The 22,201-nt window shown below is 43.3% G+C and overlaps 1 protein-coding gene across 5 annotated transcripts in view; it reads left to right on the forward strand.

Moving 5' to 3' along the window:
- Positions 1-22,201, forward strand: part of UHRF2 (ubiquitin like with PHD and ring finger domains 2) — a 296,656-nt gene that overhangs the window by 233,535 nt on the left and 40,920 nt on the right. For all 5 annotated transcript variants that reach the window (XM_033925831.1, XM_033925842.1, XM_033925813.1 and 2 more), the window contains exon 12: positions 14,667-14,804. In XM_033925831.1, the coding sequence (XP_033781722.1) occupies positions 14,667-14,804 (138 nt within the window). The remainder of the gene's footprint in view (positions 1-14,666; positions 14,805-22,201) is intronic.

A 22,201-nucleotide genomic window follows, 5' to 3' on the forward strand; every position in this document is an offset into this window, starting at 1 on the left:
TCAGAGTAGATTTTCAAGACTGAAAGATCTGCTGGGAATGATTGTCCCTGCTACATCTTGCATTACCTTTCTACTTCACAATTGTGCTGTAGTTACAGTCACTTTCTTCTGTGGGCAGTTATCCAAGTAAATCTATTTGTGACCAGAGGCTTAGAATACATAAACTTAGAACCATTTATGGAAGCTTTTTTTCATATTTTTATTTGCTATAACACTTACTCTTTCCTTTTTTCTTCTTCTCTTTTTCTACCTTTGTATTTCTTGTTGTAGCATTTCATAAATTGTTTAGTTTTTTAATGTTTTTTTAATTTTTTTTTTTATTTGCATGCTAAGAAAATAGTTGAATGGTTCATAGTCTTGCCTAATCTACTTACTGTACATTATTTTTCAAATTGCATTGGAGAGTAAAAGAAGGTATAATGTGTTCTCTAATACTGGTTATTATACTACAGTTCATCTAGATAACTATGACATAAAGTTTTCTTTTAATGTATGTATTTTTAATTGGATTTTCCACAGGAAACATCCAGGATAAGCTCCCTAAGCTTAAATTCCTAGTTCTGTCTATTAACTTTCGCTTCCAGCCGCAGTTTGTTTTTTTCCTTAAGAGAAATGTTTTGTTCCCAATTGGCAAATATTTCAAATATTTGTTCTCTTAGGCTTCCACGGCTGGCGCTATAATTGTTGCTGTTGTCCGGGTCTCGCCGCATCTGAGTAGGTAGAACCAACGTTTCAACCATCATGTTGTGGTTTTCTTCAGGGTATGAAGAAAGCTACGGCATGATGATTGAAATGTCAGTTCTACCTACTCAGACGTTTAAGACTTGGACAATAGCAAAAATCATTTCAAATATTTGTTGCTTTTTTCTTTAGAAATTAGTTACCTACATAAATATTTGATATCATTCTGTTTTGGATCTGTCATGTGTTTTGAAACTGATACTCATCTTTGGAGGTTGCTCTTTTTTCTGTAGCTTATTTCTGCAATCTGCAGCTGAAAGCTGACTTCTAGAGACTCCTAGAGACTTAGTTTTATAGGACCTGCTTTGGCACAGGAGGTGGGCACATCTGTGCCCATGGGAAGGTAGCTGCTGCTCTGGGGCCTTGATTAGACAAAGATTGATTCCTGTCTTGTAGAAAATGTTTTCTCTTATTTCATTGCTTACTCACAGGCCAATTCTCAAAACTCCTATGGTAAAGCTAACAGTGCATACCCCATACTGCCAGAACAACGCAGAAAACTGGCACTCCAGTGTTCAAATTATGTACATTTAGTAAAAATAAAAGCAAGGGGAAGGAACATACTTGGTGCATACACAGCAAGCACAACTCTTGTGCACATGTGCCTGTGAAGCACACCTTGGTACTACTTTCTGTGCCTTTAAATATAAGTTTTTCAGTTTTTTTATTTGAAAGGCTTATATTTGACACCTGTTTCCAATGCTTAATATGTGCTTTCACTTTCTGTTTTTTTCAGACTCGTCCACATTTCTTTCTTAGTACTAGCACTTCCAAGCTTGCATAGGCTTTTTAACGCTTCCAAAAGAAATCAAAACTGGCAGATCTTAAATTGAAAATCTAAATAAATCCTCCCTTCAAACCTTCCACTGTCAGCTCAGAGCCATGATTATTTTTCTAGCGGTACGAGCAAGGTTGGTTTGTACGCTGTCCCTGAGCATTGGGATGGCATAGCTAGGGGCGGTGGTTCTGGTTCCTGCTCCAAAACAAGGCACAAACTGTTACTCCATTTACTTTGTGGTTCTGAAAAAGGGGGGCACATTCAGGCCGGTTCTCGACCTGAAGCGGGTTAACAGGTTTCTGCGGGTCAAGTAGTTCTGCATGGAGACTATGCGGTCCATCATAGCAACAGGTCGGTCTGGGGAGTTCCTCACATCCTTGAATCTCAAGAAGGTTTCCTTCAATATTCCTATTTAGCCTTCTCACCAGCAATTTCATCATTTTGAAGGAAGGCACTTTCATTTTTGAGTTGTAACATTCGGCCTTTCTGCGGCTCCACGGACCGTCTCCAAAGTGATGGTGGTGGTGGTGGCAGCCTTCCTTCACAGAGAAGGGATCAAGGTACATCCTTATCTGGATGATTAGCTTATCAGGGCACCCTCTCCTCAGGAAAGTGTACGGGTAACCTTCTGCGATCAATTTTGCCAAGAGTCATTTGACGCCATCCTAGAATCTGTTGTATCTGGGGATCTGTTTTAACACTTGCCAAAGCAGGGTGTTCCTCCCAGAGTTCCATAGGGACAAGCTCTAGTCTCAGGTTCACCTGTTTCTTTCTTTCTTCCAAATCCATGGGAATGGGATTATGTCCCATATCCTGGGCTTCATGATGATGGTGTTAGAAGTTGTGTCTTGGGCCAGGACACATATGAGGCCTCTGCAGTTCTCCCTTCTATCATGATGGTCTCCAATATCCCAGGATAACCAGTGTTGGTTTCCTGGCTTCCACAGGTGAAGACCAGAATAAATTAGTGGCTGCAGCCTGGACATCTTTGCTGGGGAATTCCTTTGGGGTCTCCCCCAATGGAAAGTAGTGGCAATGGATGCCAGCATCTTGGGTTGGGAGGTTCATTATGCGAAGGACCTCTGGTCGGGGGGGGGGGGGGGTGGTCACATGATGCACTCAACCTAAGCAGACATGCTTCAGCACCTTTCTTGCTCCTGGAGATGTGTAATCGGCTTTTTTGGACTGAATCTGTGTTTTGCGGGTCCTCCGCTTACCTTTTCTTGTAGAGCATATTGTGGGCTGCCTGCTTACTTGGTTTCCAGCGCGTTTTCTACGGGATGCCAACCCGAGTCTCGAAGCCAGCTAGGTTTCCGAGAGGCCCTTCTACCCTTGCTAAGATGGCGGCGCCGACACCTCCTGCGCGGGCCCTGCACAGTGCGACAAATACAATGCCTGCTGATACGATTGAGGAGCTGAAAAACTAACTATCTTCTTGGATGATAAACTTAATCGTCTGCAAACAACCATGGATGGCATCAAAGACACCTTGTGGGGGGGGTTTGGTGACCACTTCTGGGTGGCCTTGATGGGGGGGTGATGACAGGGAGAAGGGGGCCTTGCCTTTATCCCTCTCTTATCCCTCTCTTTTGGGGGAGGGGGGTCTTTCCCTGTTCTGGTAGCGCAGGGGTTGGCAGGCATTCTGGCGGGGGGGGGATGGTTATTCTGGGGAGTACTTTTCATTATCTCAGATTTGGCTGGTCTAGGGAATGGGAGAGGTGCAGGGCGGGTGAGTGCAGAAGGTTTTCTAGGGTTGGGGGATATGGAGGTCCTGAGGTGGACTTTCAGGGTGGAGAGGGTGGGAGGAGGGGGATGGGTGTGTGTGTGGTGTGGTTGCGGTTGCTAGCTGGTTGGTGGGTCAGAGGTTAGTGAGGGGGGTTCTTGTAGAAGTTCAATGAAACGCCTCGACAGCCCTCCCGAGTCACTCAGTCCCATTGGCCTGGCATCAAGGAGAACTTATGTCGTCTTTGGTGTTCTTGACACAAATGGATAAGAAAAGGCTCAACTGTTTCTGGTTAAAAATCCTGCAAACTGGAAAGATGATCTAAACTACCAGCATCATCAATGGCCATAGTCAACGACTCACTGAAAGAGCAATTGCTTTAATGCAGAAGTATAATTCAAGTCTCACAAAGAATGAGGAGCAGAAGCAGCTTCTCCTTCGCCTTGTTGCTCAGCACAGAAAAGACCTGTCCAACTTGCTCCAAAGCCACACTGATGAATACTGACTGAATGTAGGACTACCATTCAGTGTTCACACATAACAAACATTTTGTATTTACTGTGGAATAATGACATTAGTTACCAGTCATCGCTGAACATTGAACAATGCCCAATAAATCATTAGTCCAACAAGCCTATTTTCAGCTGTAAGTAACACACTGTGTATTTTAACTTCTTTCCATGTGCATTTGCTCACAATTCAAGTTTAGATGAAAAATTAATATAAATTCTGTACTTGCATTTTATGTATTAAATGAAAAATTGTTGAGCGACATCTAAATGTTCACCAAAAGACTTATAATTTTGGCACAATAAACAGTAGCCAGACATAGAACAAAAATAGACCTTCTTTTAAAGGGTCCAATTTTCATGGACAATCCTCAGTTTGGTTTTATGGCATGGTTCTTGAGCAGTTGTAGCTAAGGAAGAAAGGTTAAATAGAATAAGTGATTACCACCTTGTTGCAAGTGCGGAAGCGCTCCACATCTTCAGTGTATGCCTGAGTATAGAGGTTGTTGAGGCATGATATTCAGAGTGGATATTTTCACCTATAAGTCTGCTTTGAAGTTCTTAAGCCTTTCCTCATGCATTCTGGGATATTTACTGCAGCTGGCCTAGACTATGAACAGATTCACACTCATATCTTTAGATCAGACCGTTGTTTTCTACCGGTTTTACTGCTATGGAGTATATCTAAGAACAGAGACAAGAGACAAGAATGCACGGCTACTCCTTTGCTCAGTGGTCACATGCAGAGCTCTTTAAACCGACCCTAATCCAAATTCAATTTTCAGCTCTATTATCGGTTCCAAGTCCTCTATGACAGTCACTTTTGTGTCTGAACTCTCTACCAGCGACACAAATCAAAATCTCTGCTGGTGACAAAGGTGCACTCAACTTCAAAGATTTCTAATCAAAATCTATCTACCATTCTACCATTCACATCCTATGATGTTGGTTTTGTAGCTCGCTACAACCACACCAACTTACATTCCACTTATTTCTTTTACTTAGCAACTCTATCTGCAGTAGCTTCTATGCACTCCCTCTTCAGGATTTCAAAGTTGACTCAATGCATCTCTTGTGTGGTACTACAGAAAAACCGCAAATAACTTTTTCATATGTTGTTCGCTGTTTTCTATTAAAAACCATCGTGAATATGGTAAAACCGCAAATAACATGGTGGGAGACCTGGCCTGCTCCTGAAGGAGAAGCAAAACACGGTGAAGAAAGTACTGGGAATGAGCGATTTTCTCTGTAAACGCTTGGAATCAGTGATTTTTTTATGCAAGCTGATGTAATTTGGGGGGGAGGAGCCAGCCAGCTAAAAACCATGAATAATTGAAACCGTGATTGCTGATACCGCAAATACGGAGGGAGAAGTGTATATATGAAAAATGAATGGAAAAAGTAGTGTTACAATTAGTATTATTTTGGGGGCGGGGTCTGGGGCAGAGATGGGCGGGGTCTGGCCCATGACTTAGCCCAGTTAGTACACCAGAGTCAGCGGGTATCACCATGTTGAGAATGCTAAGCCACATGGTCTCCAACTCTCCACAGTTCATGTGATGCCCGGGATATGCCTCAGTTTGAAGATTTGTGAATTATAAGATTCTGTTTCAGTATACATGCAGTCGCCTCCTTCAGGTCTTCCAGGACTGGAGAGCTGGCCTGGGTCTGCAATTTCGTGGAAATATCTCGCCCAGAGTCTGTTCTGGAGTTTGGTGCCAAACACCTGTGTTTTGAGTCTGGGGACACTTTTGGCACAGTGCGAGTGCCTCAGCAGGGCCCTGCAGTGCTCCAGTGTGAATTTTCACCAGACCTTTTTTCGGCTCCTCTAGAAAATGTATTCTTTGGACCCAGCTTGTTGGATGTAGCTGGCAGGTACATCGGTTTCTTCTAAACCAGCTATTTTTCAGCAATAATCTCCTTTTTCGTATGGATTTTTGTGTCGTTTCACTTTCCGTTGCAATACTAAGAAATGATTTGCTGATATTGCTTATGTTGCAGTCTTTACTACTATCACATCTTTTCTTTTGCCGGGGGTGGTCTCTATAATTGTCCTTCGTACATACACCACCCCCACCTTCTAGTTTAAATGCCTAGAAAAATATTGTCTAAATTTCTCTGCAAGGTTTCTTTTTCCTGCTGTAGTAATATGTAGCCCATCAGTGCAATATAGCTTCTTGTCCTTCCATGTATTTCCCCATCCTCCTATGTACCTGAAGCATTCTTGATGACACCAGGCTTTGAGCCATCTGTTAAAGTCCTCTGTGTTTTTTATTCTTTGCTCTCTCTTTCCATATGCAGGCAGTATTTCAGAAAAAGCTAAAGTCTTTACAAAAGGTTTCATGCCCTCACCAAGCTCCCGAAAAGCTTTCTGTGCTGCAAGTGTGGAGTTGTTGGCCAGGTCATTTGTTCCCAGATGGATAACAACATCAGTGTTAAAATCCTTAGTTTCTTCCTTAATTATAGTCCAGGTAAATATTGCACGATACTTAAAGTCCTAGATTTCAAACGTACGGACTTTAATGCAATGGGAAAGTACCTGAAGAAAGAGCTGTTAGGATGGGAGGACATAAGAGAAGTGGAGAGACAGTAGTCTAAGCTGAAAGGAGCGATAAAAATGGCTTCGGACCTTTATGTGAAGAAAATCAATAAAAACAAGAGAAAAAGGAAGCTGATATGGTTCTCCAAACTAGTGGCTGAGAAAATAAAGGCGAAAGAGTTGGCGTTCATGAAATATAAAAAAAACCAAGAAGAGGAGAGCAGAAAGGACTACAGGGTGAAACTGAAAGAAGCCAAGAGAGAGATACATTTGACGAAGGCACAGGCTGAAGAACAAATGGCTAAAAATGTAAAAAAGGGAGATAAAAATTTTTTCAGATATATTAGTGAAAGGAGGAAGATAAAAAATGGAATTGCTAGGCTAAAAGATGCTGGGAACCAATATGTGGAGAGTGATGAGGAGAAAGCAAATGTGCTAAACAAATACTTCTGTTCTGTGTTCACAGAAGAAAATCCTGGAGAAGGACCGAGATTGTCTGGCAAAGTTACACGAGAAAATGGAGTAGATTCTGCGCCGTTCACGGAGGAGAGTGTTTGAGCAATTTGAAAAACTGAAGGTGGACAAAGCGATGGGACCAGATGGGATCCATCCCAGGATACTAAGGGAGCTCAGAGAGGTTCTAGCGAGTCCTATTAAAGACTTGTTCAACAAATCTCTGGAGACGGGAGTGATTCCTGGGGATTGGAGGAGAGCGGATGTGGTCCCTATTCATAAAAGTGGTCACAGGGATGAAGCAGGAAACTACAGGCCGGTGAGCCTCACTTCAGTTGTTGGAAAAATAATGGAAGTGTTGCTTAAAGAAAGGATAGTGTACTTCCTTGAATCTAATGGGTTACAGGATCCGAGGAAACATGGCTTTACAAAAGGTAAATCGTGCCAAATGAACCTGATTGAATTTTTTGATTGGGTGACCAGAGAGCTGGATCGAGGACATATGCTAGATGTAATTTATTTGGATTTCAGCAAAGCCTTTGATACAGTTCCTCATAGGAGGCTGTTGAACAAACTTGAAGGGCTGAAGTTAGGACCCAAAGTGATGAACTGGGTCAGAAACTGGCTGTCGGACAGACGCCAGAGGGTGGTGGTTAATGGAAGTCGCTCGAAGGAAGGAAAGGTGACTAGTGGAGTCCCTCAGGGTTCGGTGCTGGGGCCAATCCTGTTCAATATGTTTGTGAGTGACATTGCTGAAGGGTTAGAAGGAAAAGTGTGCCTTTTTGCAGATGATACCAAGATTTGTAACAGAGTAGACACCGAAGAGGGAGTGGAAAATTTGAAAAAGGATCTGCAAAAGTTAGAGGAATGGTCTAATGCCTGGCAACTAAAATTCAATGCAAAGAAATGCAGAGTAATGCATTTGGGGATTAATAATAGGAAGGAAGCATATATGCTGGGAGGAGAGAAGCTGATATGCACGGACGGGGAGAAGGACCTTGGGGTTATAGTGTCCGAAGATCTAAAGGCGAAAAAACAGTGTGACAAGGCAGTGGCTGCTGCCAGAAGGATGCTGGGCTGTATAAAGAGAGGCGTAGTCAGTAGAAGGAAGAAGGTGTTGATGCCCCTGTACAGGTCATTGGTGAGGCCCCACTTGGAGTATTGTGTTCAGTTTTGGAGACCGTATCTGGCGAAAGACGTAAGAAGACTTGAGGCGGTCCAGAGGAGGGCGACGAAAATGATAGGAGGCTTGCGCCAGAAGACGTATGAGGAGAGACTGGAAGCCCTGAATATGTATACCCTAGAGGAAAGGAGAGACATGGGAGATATGATTCAGACGTCAGAGAAAGGGCGGGACCGCAGCAGAGGAAGCAGCGCAGGGCTCAGAGAAGGGGCGGGACCGCCGGCAGAGGAAGCAGCAAGGCTCACTGGCATCGGGAACCAACAGTAGGCTGCTTCTCCGTGCCGGGGGGGGGGGGGGCTGGGGGATGAATCTGAGGGGGGGGAACTATGTAAAAAAAAAATTGTACAACGCGCTCATGCATATAACGCGCATGGTTATGCTCGGTTTGTAAAATCGTGTATAACGTGCGCGTTATATGCGTGAAAATACGATAATTCTAAATGTAAAGTTTAAAGAGAACAATTCAGTAACTTTAGCAGTCACCACTGCTTAAAACTATTCATTATATGTCAGAGTCAAAAGTTCCGACTAACTGATTAATTCTAAAATTAGTTCTGTTGGTCTGTGTTCTCCTTTTGTATAAGTTATTGAGGAGCTTTATCTTTTTGTATTATAAGTGTGCTTGTGTTGCTGGCTCTCTTCTGAACCACCCTCCTTTTGGTTCTGGAGAAATCGGCTGCATGAGCTCATGGGCTGGGAGGCTCGTTTGGCCTCCTTCGCCGCCACAGTAGAGCCTTTGTAGACACCTGGTCTCCATGGTGTCAGGTCAAAAGCGCGCCGGGACAAGCGGTGCGCGCTGCGCTCAATTGTCGGCGTGCGCTTTTGTCTTTCGCGCCGTTGTCTATGAACTGGTCTCCATATTTGGACAATTTGCCACCAGTGAGTCGTAGCCATATTCTGAATAGACTACAATGGTATTTTGCCTTGCCTGTTTAACTTATCTACCCCTTCTGTGCACTGTAGTTCTCACTGTTAGATGGGGGGAGGGGATTCCCCAGGAGGGGGCGGTGTTTCTGTGGGGACGGGAGGGATTGTTGTTTGTGACTGTGGAGGACATCAGAATACAGTCCTCCATGGTGCCTGACTTTTCTTGTAAACATGGTGCTCTGCTTTTATTGTTACTGCTGTATTATTTGTTTAATAAAAAAAGATTTAAATAATAAGTGTGAGACATCTAACACTGTGGTTTGGTATGGTGGTTCTTTTTTTATCCTAAGTCTTTCTGGAATCTTATTTCTTTTTGTTAGCCTTGTTTATTACAGGAAAAATGTGCCTTATAAAATGATCATGTCTGTCTTCCTCCCATGTAATTGAGTCCTTTTTTCTTTAATAACTTTTGAATCATTGATTCAAATTTTTGCTACTGAGGGCAGTGTATCCTGTGACTCGCTCACTTTTTAAGTGGTCATGAGTTTATTCTTATGTTTGTGGATTCAGCTTAAATAAACTTTTACTAAACTCTCTACTTTGGTTTTCTAAAATTTGGTTTGTTGTGTTTTCTGTGCTTTACACATTTTTTAATAAGCATGCAATTCCATATTTTCTTATGGGTCTATTTTAATTTTGGAAGTCTTTTTTATAGAGCTTTCAAGTTTATTCTACGGATACCATTCAAGCTCACTAGTTCAGAGCAGTTTGAAGCCAATGAAAATACATAATGAAGAAGAGATAATTACTTATCTGTAACTGTTTTCTGAAGGTAATGTTTTCATGGAGTGATTCATGCTATCCACTCCCCTTTAGGGATTATGTACTTCCTTAATTTCACCACTGGTATTGGGTTTCAGCAGCCCTTGAAGACCATAGCCAGCCTGGCTTTCAGGAGGTGCACAATGAGTAATCATTTGACGTGGTTTCCAACATTTTATCACTTTAATGTGCAAATTGTAGTAATCCTGAAAAGCAGTCAATAAGAATAGCCATACTGGGTCAGACCAGTGGTCCATCTAGCCCAGTCTTCTGTTTCCAACAGTGGCTAATCCAAGTCACAGTACTACTACTACTATTAATTATTTCTATAGCGCTTCCAGATGTACGCAGTTTTGTAGAGTCACAAAAATGACAGTCCCTGATCGAAAGAGCTTACAATCTAAATAGTACCTGGCAGAAACCCAAATAGTAGTGACATTCCATGCTGCTGATCCAGAGCAAGCAATGGCTTTCCCCATATCTATCTCAATATCAGTTCTCTAAGAAACTGATGAAGATAATGGTGGGGCTATACCAAGTGCACCGCAGAATTCAAATTTTAAAAATCTATATTTGGGAATTTTCTGCTAGAGTCTTAACACAATAACTTGAAAATATCAGCTATGGAGAACAGTTAGAAGTAAGTATTTATTCTCTTTCAGAGTATGCTTAGATTTGAAGTATTGGTGTTGCCATAAACATAATAAAGCATTTTCCAGTGCAATGGAATGGTACTCTGAACCATAGGGTTATCCTCGCATAGTTGCGAGCATTCTGCAGAAGATGTCAATCATAGCTTTTCAGCTCCTCCTCCTTCTTCCCAATATCTGCTGTCCCCTTTAGCTCTTCCTTTTGAAGGCGAGCATGAAGGTGTTGTTCTAATCTGCTCCATTTATTTCTTTATTTTTGTAGTCTTTTTCAGTTGTTTGCAGTTTTTATGCGGCTCCAGGACCAACTGTGCCTGCTTAGAGAGGAGCATACTCTATCTGCAGCTTGCAGGTTCATCCTTCAGGGACCTGTTCAGCCAGTCTGCTGGATATTTGTGGAGCTCATGGTACCAATCCCTCAGCAATTGCTTGCTTCCTTGACTTGGTCAAAAGTTTGAGCACAGGGTGCCGGGCATCAATAGTGTCCTTCAGAGCACAGGGTGCCGGCTGCGGTTTCACCCCTTCCCTTCTCTGTCTGGTGGTTGTTGCAGCCTGGGGGTGGTGGTGGGGTGGAAGTTCAGTCCGACAGGCAGCCCGAAGATCTTGACGTAATAGCTGACTGATGTATTGAGACAGAAATTCCCTACAAATCCAACTACTCTCTCAAGGAGCTGAAGCAGGTTGCAGCACCTTTTTCTCTGCATATGGTCTGTGAGCACAGGCTGTGACAGCCTATAAGGAAAATTGAGGGGGGAGGGGTTTCTGAAAAACTATGTTTTGCCTGTTTCTATAGCTAGAGCCTTGTTCTCCCCCCTAAAATCCGTTTTTAGGTCTACCCAATTTTTTTTCTAAAGTTCTCAAACTTTCTCAAAACACCTCAATTTGCCTCAGAATTTATAAGGATGGAGTACTCAGACCCTAATACCCTACATGATGCTTTATTTATGCTGGATGGGCAGCTGACCAGCATCCGTGCATCATGTGCCAAGAGGCACGGGAAGGAGGAGTGGGAGCTTTGGGCTTTGTCCCTCCGCAGACCTCCAGGGTTGGAGAAAAATAGGTGGGCCCATCAGGGGGATGAAATACCTTCCGGGACCATGGGACAGAGGCTCTATGCACCGTTAGGGCACATAGGCTTCGCAACCCAAGAAATGGCATATTCTCCACCCTAAAGAACAAGGAGACTTGCCATCTAAAGAACAAGGAAACTTGCCCAGAGTTTATTAATTTACTCTGGCAGACTTATGCACAAGGCAAAAATCCTCTAGTCAAGTCCGCGAGCGAGGGGACCAGCGCACAGACTTCGGAGTCTCAGAGCGCTTCCTCCCTAAAAGCAGAGGCTATTTTGGGCTATGATAGCCCTTCCATCAGGGATTCAGATGATAAGGGGTTGAGTCTGATATCTTTACTGTCCTAAAGTGAGGCTTCCCTGATGGGTTACATGGCCTCCTGTGTAGAGGACCAAGAATTATCGGCTATAGATCAAGAAGAGGATCCCTCTATCTGTTGATTATTTAAGTCCTTGGCTCTAATAGAGATCATTACCAAGTCCCTCCGAGTGCTGAAAATAAACCCTCCACAAATTCTGTTCTTCCAATGTTCTTTACTGAGTCCCTCTGAGAACTGAAAATAGATCCTCTGCAAACTCCATCTTCCCAATGTTCTCTTTTGAGCAGTGCCCTGGCTTAGCCCACATCCTTCCCATGGCAGCTGGATATGAGGGTCTTAATCAGAGAGCCTTGGGAGACCCCTGAAGGAGGCTAAAGCCATGGATAAAATGTATCCCAAGTAGACTTTCTGGTAGCCCAGGTGACCAAATGCACTTCCCTGCCAAGTGAGAGAAGAATGGTTTAAAAAGATCTGCAGGACTGCAGAGTGAATATTCTCAAGGCAGTTTGAGGCTTGAGCTTAGGGGTTAAGGCTGCAATTGTGGCCTCTCACTCTAGGCTAAGAGTTTAGACTCTAAGTTCCTGCCTCAGCTTGTGCTGGCAGGCATAGACTACACTGCAGATGCGCTATATGCCATTTTCAGAGTCCTGGAGAAAATGACATTATCAGAGTCCTGGGAAAAGTCTCAGCCTTTCCGATTGCTACCTAGCGTATGCTTTGGATCAGACAATGGGCAGGTGATTAAGCTTATAAAGTGACACTGAACAGAACAGATGCTGTTTGTCAAAAGCCTAGATGATCTCATGGCCAGTATATAAGATCACCGGCACAAATCTTTACCAGACAGCAGACCCAGAGCCAGAAGTCCTTTCATGGCTCGAGGCACTCTCACCAATATTCCACAGGAGCCTCTACCTAGACAGTGATTTTTTGGGATCAGAAGAAACCAAGGTTCCAGTTCTTGTTCACCACTGCAAGCCAGAAAGCCACAATGATGCCATTCCTCACAACACTCCTCTGAAGATTGGAGGTTGGCTCTTGGATTTTTTGGGGGGTTGGGAAAAAAATGTCTGACCACTGTGTTTTGGATATTATCAGAGAAGATTACAAGATAGAGTTAGTGCGCTTTCTATCTGGCTGGTTCATGAATTCGCTGGCTGGCTGGTTGGCCAGAGAAAGCAAACAAGATCAGAGCAATGCTACGGAGATTGCTCGACATCCAAGCCATAGAACTAGTTTCTCCAGATGACTCTGGCTTCAGCAGATACTCCATATAATTTGTTGAGCCAAAGAAAGGCTCGGTGGAGTGGCGGTCCTTTTAGATCTCAAACATGTCAATGCAGCCCTGAGATTACCTTGGTTTTGGATGGAAACAGTTCAGTCAATCATTGTAGTGGTGAAGCCATAAGAGTTTCCGGTTATCTTGGATTTAACGGAAGCTTACCTTCATATCCCCAGCTTCCCAGAACACAGGAAATTCCTCAGATTCAATGTGCTGGAAAATCGCTAACAGTTCTCAGCCCTTTGGGCTAGCAGTAGTGCCCCAAACATTCAACAAAGTTATAATGGTAGTGGCCCACGGCATCATCTCCTCCCCCACAAATGCCTCCTCTACGCTGGTTGCCTGCGCCAAACATGCTGTGCAGGGGAGTGATGTTTGCGATTGGCTGCCATCAGTTCTCATGACAGCAGCCAATCAGGAAGGGCGCAGGGCGAGACTTGAGATCACAAACATAACTCCTGCTCTGCACAGCGTGTTTGGAGGAGGCAGACGCAGCGGTCCGAAAGGTAATTTCCAGCAAGGGAGCTTTTTAAGGGGGGGGGAATGCTGTATTGCTCCATGTATATGCCGCCCCATTTAAGCAAGCTGCGCCCACTAGGCCGGTTTGCAAAATCTATGTATAGGCCGCGAAATATATGGGGAAATACAGTAGTTCTCGTAGCATCAGATTGGCCCAAGCGCCGAGGTATGCAGATCTCGTATGCCTACAAAAAGAGAGAAGTCTCAGACTTCAGGTGCACCCATACTTACAGTACCTTCGCAGAGGCCGATTGCCCTAGAAGATCCAAAATACTTAGGTCTTATAGCATGGTTCATGAGCGTGCTGCACTGGTCCTTAAAGGGTACTTAAAAGTATTCATTCCTACTTTACTTAGAGCCATAAAGCCAATGATAGTTTCAGCATATGCTAAAGTAAGGGAGATGTTTCAGCACTGTTGCTGAAATGCCCCCACCTTGTCTATTCTGGCATTCCTGCAGGAGGGCCTAGACAAGGGAATGGCAGAGGCATTCCTTAGTTCAAGTTTCAGGATTATCCTGCTTCTGGGGCTGAGAGACGAGAGCTTCACTTGTGGCCCCCCTGGACAAAGTGAGGTTCATGAAGGGTGCACTGAGACTATGTGCTCTGTTCCAAGAACTGTTCCCATCCTGGAACCTTAATATAGTCTTGCAAAGAATCGGCAGAGCCCTGTATGAGCCCTTACAAGAGGCTTCCCTCATGGATCTGACGATGAAAGCAAGCATCTAGTGGCAATTACATCTGCTAGGAGAGCCTCAGAATTGTAGGCCCTGTTGTGTAGAGAATCGTTTCTCTAGATCACGGAAGCAGAAGTGACTTTGCATACAGGGCCTTCCTGCTGAAGTTTGTTTAAGCATTTCATATAAATTACGAATTTAAATTGCTGGCATTTTACTCTACAGGGTCCAAGAAACAAGGCATTAAAGGTTTTGGATGTCAGAAGAGTGCTATTGCGTTATCTGGAGATAACCAACGAGTTTTGTCTCTCAGATCATCGCTGGCTTTGGTACGAACTGAAAGGGACAACAGAGACTGGGGAGGAGGAGCTGAAAAGCTGTGATCAGCATCTTCTGCAGAATGCTCGTGACTATACAAGGATCACCCTATGGTTCAGCATACCATTCCTAACTACTAGAAAATATATTATCAAAGTAAGAATCTAATCTCTTTTTTAGACTTGTTTAGATAGATTTGTTCTTCAATTTTTGTAATTTAGGTGGTGAAATACTGGCCGGAAATTGGCAAATGTGGCTTTTTGGTTTGGCGCTATCTTCTAAGAAGAGACGATGTCGAACCTGCACCTTGGACTGCAGAAGGATTAGAAAGATCTAAGAAACTGGGTCTGACTATACAGGTATAAACATTACTGTAATTAAGTAGGTTTGAGCTGAGTTATATATGTGTATTTTTATAAACTCAGTTTCCTTATTTGGCTATTGAATTGCATAGTGTAAAAGCATTTTCCTTATCTAGCTAGACCAGTGGTCTCAAACTTGCGGCCTGGGGGCCACATGCGGCCCGCCAGGTACTATTTTGAGGCCCTCAGGATGTTCATCATAAATCCAAAAGTAAAATAAAACAGTTTCTTGATCATATGTCTCTTTAGCTATAAATGGCAATATTATTATTAAGACTTAGCCAAAAGGAAAGATTTATAAACTATAAAGACTTTTACCTCATGCAAAATTGCCATTGCTTTAATAAGACATTAACTATTTTTTCTGAGGCCCTCCATGTACCTACAAATCCAAAACGTGGCCCTGCAAAGGGTTTGAGTTTGAGACCACTGAGCTAGACCAAGCCTAACCAATGGGTATATCCCTCAACCAGCAAATGGAGGTAGAGAAAGTTTACAGAGATATCACTGTATCAGCAGGTGCAGTTTACAGAGATATCACTGTATATCATCAGCAGGTGCAGCCTAGAGCTAGTCAGTATTTCTCTGCCTGTAGCAGTTATGCAGGTTGGATTGATGCAGCTTGGTTTTTGGGTTTTTTGTTTGTTTGTTTTTGGGGGGGTTTGTTTGTTTTTCTTGCAGCTTTGACTGCCACAAGCCAAAACCAAAGCTGGTATCTTAAAGGTAGAATCCCCCGGGGCCATTTATTTCTCCCCATAATTGGTCTAAGGACTTCTACAGGTTAGTTTAGGGAAGGGGTGGTCAACCTCTGTCTTCAAGGCCACAACTCAATCAGGTTTTTGGGATTTCCACAATATGTATGAGATTTATTTGCATACAATGGAGTGTGGCACAGTGGTTAAAAGCTACAGCTTCAGCACCCTGAGGTTGTGGGCTCAAACCCACACTGCTCCTTGTGACCCTGGGCAAGTCACTTAATCCCCCCATTGCCCCAGGTACATTAGATAGATTGTGAGCCCACAGACAGGAAAAATTCTTGAGTACCTGAATAAATGCATGTAAACCATTCTGAACTCCCCTGGGAGAACAGTATAGAAAATCGAATAAATAAGTAAAATAAATAACATAGTGCATGCAAATAGATCTCATGCATATTCATTGAGGAAACCCTGAAAATCCAACTGGGTTGCTACCCCTGAGAACCGAGGATCCTGGAGAATGGGCTCTATCTCAGGAAGTGTTTGACAGCATTGAGTCAGTGGGGACGACTGATGTTTGACCTCTTGTCATCGGCGACCAACAAGAAAGTGACTCAGTTTTTCAGTTGAAGATACAAGCCAGAAAGTGAGAGTCTGCATGCTCTGGTGCAGCCGTGGCCAGACAGAGCTACTGTATATGTTCCCACCATGACCCATGAGAGTTCTGCAATGCATAATGTCGCATTCAGGACTGTTAGTTCTTATTGTACCAGACTGGCCGAGGCATCTGTGGTATGGAGATCTGGTCCATCTAAAGAGGAAGTAAGACAATAAAGAGTATATTTCTTTTCCAAGGTTAAACTCAAATGATATCACATACACAACCTTAGATGAAAATATTATTCCCGTTTAGGACCTCAGCGGTGCAAGCTGTGAGAGCATTTCATTCACAGAATTGTTTGCACTAAAGTCTTCATCGGTCTTATTTTATATATATTTTTTTAAATTATTTTTCTTGTTTAAATATTTTAATTATAGAAAAGTTAGAAAAGTACTCATCTCTTTTAGAAAAGCATAGCAGGGGCTCTTCACCAACATAGGCTATGTTTCGCCCAGGGGGCTTTATCAAGGTATTTTCCCCTGACAAAAAGAAAAAGAGAGTCACCATAAAATGTTTCAATCATATCATTTTCACTTATAGTTTACAACTAACCCATACAGACATATCTTCAAGCCCATATCAGTAGCCAAAAAACAGTTTTTATAAAAAGAATCTTAACATATACCTTTGTTATGCCGGTTCCATGAATACTGCCGATAGTGTTTAAAGCAGAAACATGGCGGCGGCGTTTTTTTATCCCAAGGGTCAACGTGATGATCTCATACAAACGTGCTCAATCAGAATCACAAGACAGCAGAGGGAGATTTAAACTAATGTCATCCATTCAACTTCAGAGTTCAGACCACTTCACTGTTAAACCTAATGGTCTAAACTCTGAAGTTGAATGGATGACATTAGTTTAAATCTCCCTCTGCTGTCTTGTGATTCTGATTGAGCACGTTTGTATGAGATCATCACGTTGACCCCTGGGATAAAAAAACGCCGCCGCCATGTTTCTGCTTTAAACACTATCGGCAGTATTCATGGAACCGGCATAACAAAGGTATATGTTAAGATTCTTTGATTCTTTTTATAAAAACTGTTTTTTTGGCTACTGATATGGGCTTGAAGATATGTCTGTATGGGTTAGTTGTAAACTATAAGTGAAAATGATATGATTGAAACATTTTATGGTGACTCTCTTTTTCTTTTTGTCAGGGGAAAATACCTTGATAAAGCCCCCCTGGGCGAAACATAGCCTATGTTGGTGAAGAGCCCCTGCTATGCTTTTCTAAAAGAGATGAGTACTTTTCTAACTTTTCTATAATTAAAATATTTAAACAAGAAAAATAATTTAAAAAAATACATATAAAATAAGACCGATGAAGACTGTAGTGCAAACAATTCTGTGAATGAAATGCTCTCACAGCTTGCACCGCTGAGGTCCTAAACGGAAATAATATTTTCATCTAAGGTTGTGTATGTGATACCATCTAAAGAGGACCAGGGTCTCAAACTACCCCTGTCATCTGGGATAACTTGCACTGGAAGCAATCGCCCTGGAGGATCCAGAGCACTTTAGTCTTACTGCTTGGCTCTTGAGTTCGCAGCCTTAGTGCGAAAAGGCTATTCGGAAGTGGTGATTGCCACTCTCCTAAACTGCAAGAAGCAATCAACCATAGCTGCCTATCCGAAGGTATGGAGGTGCTTCCAGGGCTGGTGTGCCCAGAAGAATAAGGACTCAGTCACAGCACTGATATCTCTGGTTCTAGCTTTCCTTCAAGAAGGACTCAAGAAAGGACTTGTGACTGGTTTCCTCAAAGTACAGATAGCGGACCTCGTGTGCTTTAGATTCCATACTAACAGAAGGACATTGGCTTCTCACCCAGATGAGTCCAGATTTTTGAAGGGAGGTTTACATCTGCATTTTCCAATATGTAAACCATTTCTATGGAGTCTTAATTTCATTCTGCAGGCTTTTACTAGAGCCCCGTATGAACCTTTGGAAACAACATCATTAATAGACCTGACAGTTAAGAAAGTGTTCCTAGTGGCAGTCACTTCAGTGTGTCGGGTGTCTGAGCTACAGGCCTTATCCTGCAGAGAACCCTTTCTCAAGATATCTGAGATGGGGGTTTCACTCGGGACAGTCCCCTCTTTCTTTCTAAAAGTAGTCTCCAGTTTTCATATCAACCAGGAGGGTACAGTTGCTAACCTTGTCATCCACAGGGACATGGAAGAGTGACAAGGCTCTGAAATTGCTGGATGTTCATAGAGTGTTGTGTTTTTATCTGGAAGTGATGGATGAGTTTCAGCTGTCAGATCATCTCTTTGTGCTGGCAGGTATTAGCCGCCGGGTTAGGCCAGCTTCAAAAGCAACCATTTCTTCTGCTTATATTGGAAGCGGGAAGTGACCTCTGGTATCCTTAAAGGCACATTTCACTAGGAATGTAGCATCCTTCTGGGCGGAGTCCAGCACAGTTTCCCCTGAAGAAACTTGTAGTGTGGCCACATGGTTCTCCCTCCATGCTTTCACAAAGTTTTATAGGCTGGATGGAGCAGCCAGATTGGATACCACATTCGGATCTTCAGTACTGTCAGCAGGCTCATCTGCCCAGTCCTAGATTCTTGAGATGTCACATCAGTTCCAGAATGATATGTCTATTGCATTAGAAGGCAGGTCAGAATTAATTCTTCGAGGACCCCTAGGCACACAAGTACACTGGGCCCCCTAGCTATGCCCCACATCCCGCCCACATTTATTTACCTGTTTTATTATTTACTTCTTTATTTCCACGTGTATTTCTTTTTTTCTTTTATTATAAAATTCAAAACAAACAACAAAGATTACCATACCAGTGCCAGTGTACAGTTTTAGTTTTATGCAAGCCCCAAACATCTCTGAACAAATTCTCCCTTCCCTCCTACTTTCCCAGGATTTTAACTCTGAACCCTTTCCATACATATATAATAGTGTTTAAATGTATTGTAAAGCAGTAATACTATCCAAAACATAAGTCTATATTAATAACCAAGTTTGCAACTTATCTCAACTGCCTCACTCTGTCATCCAACTTTAACCCATATGTATAAACAACCAAATCTGTAACTCCTCTGGTACGTTCCACTCCATGTATGCTAATTTCTAACAAAACAACAAGGCAAGTGGTCCACCAAAGAATCCAATGTGGAACAAAAGAAGATCAGCAGACAATAAGGAGATTCAAATCACTTTACAAATTAACATATAAAATAAAAAATGGAAAATAAAATATTTTATTGGACTAATACATTTTTTAATTAGGTTTCAGAGGTCAAACCCTCTTTCCTTAGGTCAGTAAAGTATACTGCTGTTACAGTATCCTGTCCTGACCTGAGGAAGGAGAATTTGGCCTCTAAAAGTTAGTCAAAAATGTATTAAAATTAGTCCAATAAAATGATCACCGTATTTCCATTTTCTATTTATAAACATTTATCAACACAGCTACAATACTACTTTATCCTATAACAAAAAAATTAAAAAATAGAATATTTTTTCTACCTTTGTCGTCTTGATTTTCAGCTGAATTATGTATTTGGGTATTCCCATTTGCACTAGAGTTTTCCATAGTTTATTGTAATTCACACAATCAATAGCTTTGCTGTAGTCGATGAAGCAAAGGTATAGAGGGTTTTGGTGTTCTTTGCTCTTCTCCTATAATCATCTAACATCGGACTAGGACTCGAGCACGAGTTGATGACACCTAACAACCTTTGTCTCCCAGTTGCTTTCCTCATCTTGTCATTTTTTTTCTTCCATCCACTGACTGCACCTTCCAGAAACTGTCTGCCAACCCCCTTCCATCTTTCCATTTCTCCTCCTGCCCTCCCCCCTGCCCCCTTGGTTTGGCATCCATCTTCTTCCCTCTGTTCTCCTCATGGTTTTGGCATCTCTCTCCTTCCATTTCCCTCTCTCTTCTCATTTCCTCCACTCAGATCTGATATTTCTGTCTCCTTCCTCCTTTCCCCCCATGCTCTGGCATCTCTCTCTTTTCTATTTTCTTCTTCTGTCTAAATTAAATTCTCTCTTACTATTCAGTCCCGTTTCCCTCTTTTCACTGTGCCTACCCACAGATTGCCACCCCTTTCCTTCACCCCGCCACTATCTCACTAACTCTCTTCTTCCCCCCATCCAGCATATGCCTTTTTCTTTCTCCCCTCCTTCCATCCAGTATGTGTTCTCTTTCTCCACTTCCATTCAGCATCTGCTCTCCTCTCTCAACTGGCATCTGTCTGCCCTCTTCTCTCTCTCACTTCTTCCCACTTCCATCATCTGCCCGACTGCCCCTTTCTCTCTCCCACTCTGAACCCTCATCCCAGGCCCATCTCTCTCCCTTCCCCTCACCTTCGTGCGGTTCACCACTTACATGATTCATTATTCTTTGGAGGGTTTGCGGCCTGTAACCCTCCCCACCACCATCGTCTCCTGTTCTGAGCTCTGCTCCTCCACTTCTCCCCTTCAGCTCCTCGGGGTGCTTGCAGCCTGCACTCCTCTCCAGCTCCTTCTTCCCCACTTTGTCCAGGCCCTGCATCCCCTCTACGGACTTCTTGGAGGGGCTGCAGTTTGTGGCACCCTTCGCGCCACCAGCTACTCCCCTTCCTTCTTCTCCACTGCACCCTACACCTGCAGCAACCCCCCCGAAGAACTCCCTCTTCACGCATCCCGGAGCCGCCCCTCCCACGGCGCTCACCTGCTGCGGAGGCTCCTGCTTCCATCCCACAGATGCAGTGAAGAATGCTCGTACAGCCAGTGAGTAGCAAGATCATCCACAGCACCTGCAAGCGGTGCTCAGCCCAAAGCTTCCCTCTGATGCGAACTGCCCAGGTGGAAACAAGAAGTTGCGTCAGAGGGGAAGCTTTGGGCTGAGCACTGCATGCAGGTGCTGTGGCTGATCTTGCTGTCCGCTGGCTGAACAAGCGTTCTCCGTCGCGTCTATGGGGCCCGATCTTGCTGTCATAAGGGGGGCCTATCTTGCTGTCATCGGGGGGGGAGAGGCCCGATCTTGCTGTCATCGGAAGGGGGCCCAATCTTGCTGTCATGGCCGTTTAAAAAAAAAAAAAGAAAAGTGACGATGAGTGGACCCCCCTCACAATTTTGGGCCCTAGGCATATGCCTCCTGGACCTATCCGTTAATCCGGCCCTGCTAGAAGGTAAGATTAGGTCCTTATATTGATAATCTTCTTTCTAGTAGATAGACACATCATTCTGGAAGCCTGCTCTGTAAGATGTTTCTTTAGTTTGCTTACTGTCTCAGACATATCCCTATTACCGGATTCCTTATTTCCTTTCTCCGTCCAGCACTGTCAAGCATAGAGGACAACCGTTATTTTTATTTTTTTTATGATTTTGTGTTAACATATTGTGATATGAGCAGAACAGACTTGTTTCATGGGGAGTGTCCCTGTACCCTGTACTGTTACGTTTCCTCTCCAGGGCTGCCAATCTGCTTTAATACAAACTGAGGATTTGCAGGACAGCCCAGAAGGGAGACGGAGCACAAAATGTTAATGAGGCTCTCTACACCAGATCTCGCGATCAGAGGGTCACTACCCACCAGTTCCAGAATAATGGTTCAATCTACTAAAAAGATTATCAAACTAAGGACTTAATCTTCCCTTATCCGGTGCTGCTTATCCATGTTGGCACTAACAGTACTGCTAGGTACCCCTCTGCACATGTCAAAAGTGACTTCATGGCTTTGGGAGAGAAGGTGAAGCAGACAGGTGTGCATGTGGTGTTCTCATTGATCCACCCTGTCAAGGGTAAAGGCCAAAGCAGAGAAGCTCACATCCTGGAGATGAATGTGTGGATGGTTTCGTCAAGAGTGTTTTGGCTTCGTGGACCATGGGATGATTTTCCAAGGGCTGCTGAACAGAGATGGTGTGCATGCATCAAACAAGAAAAGAAATGCCTTCAACAGCATACTAGCTAACCTACTGGAGAGGGCTTTAAATTAGAATAATAACAACAATAATAATAATAATAATCAGTTTATATATCGCAAGGCTGTAAAGTTCTATGCGGTTTACAATAGTAATAAAAAGTTGAATAGAGC

This window comes from Geotrypetes seraphini, chromosome 1, assembly GCF_902459505.1.
Source record: "Geotrypetes seraphini chromosome 1, aGeoSer1.1, whole genome shotgun sequence".
Taxonomy (NCBI): Eukaryota; Metazoa; Chordata; class Amphibia; order Gymnophiona; family Dermophiidae; genus Geotrypetes; species Geotrypetes seraphini.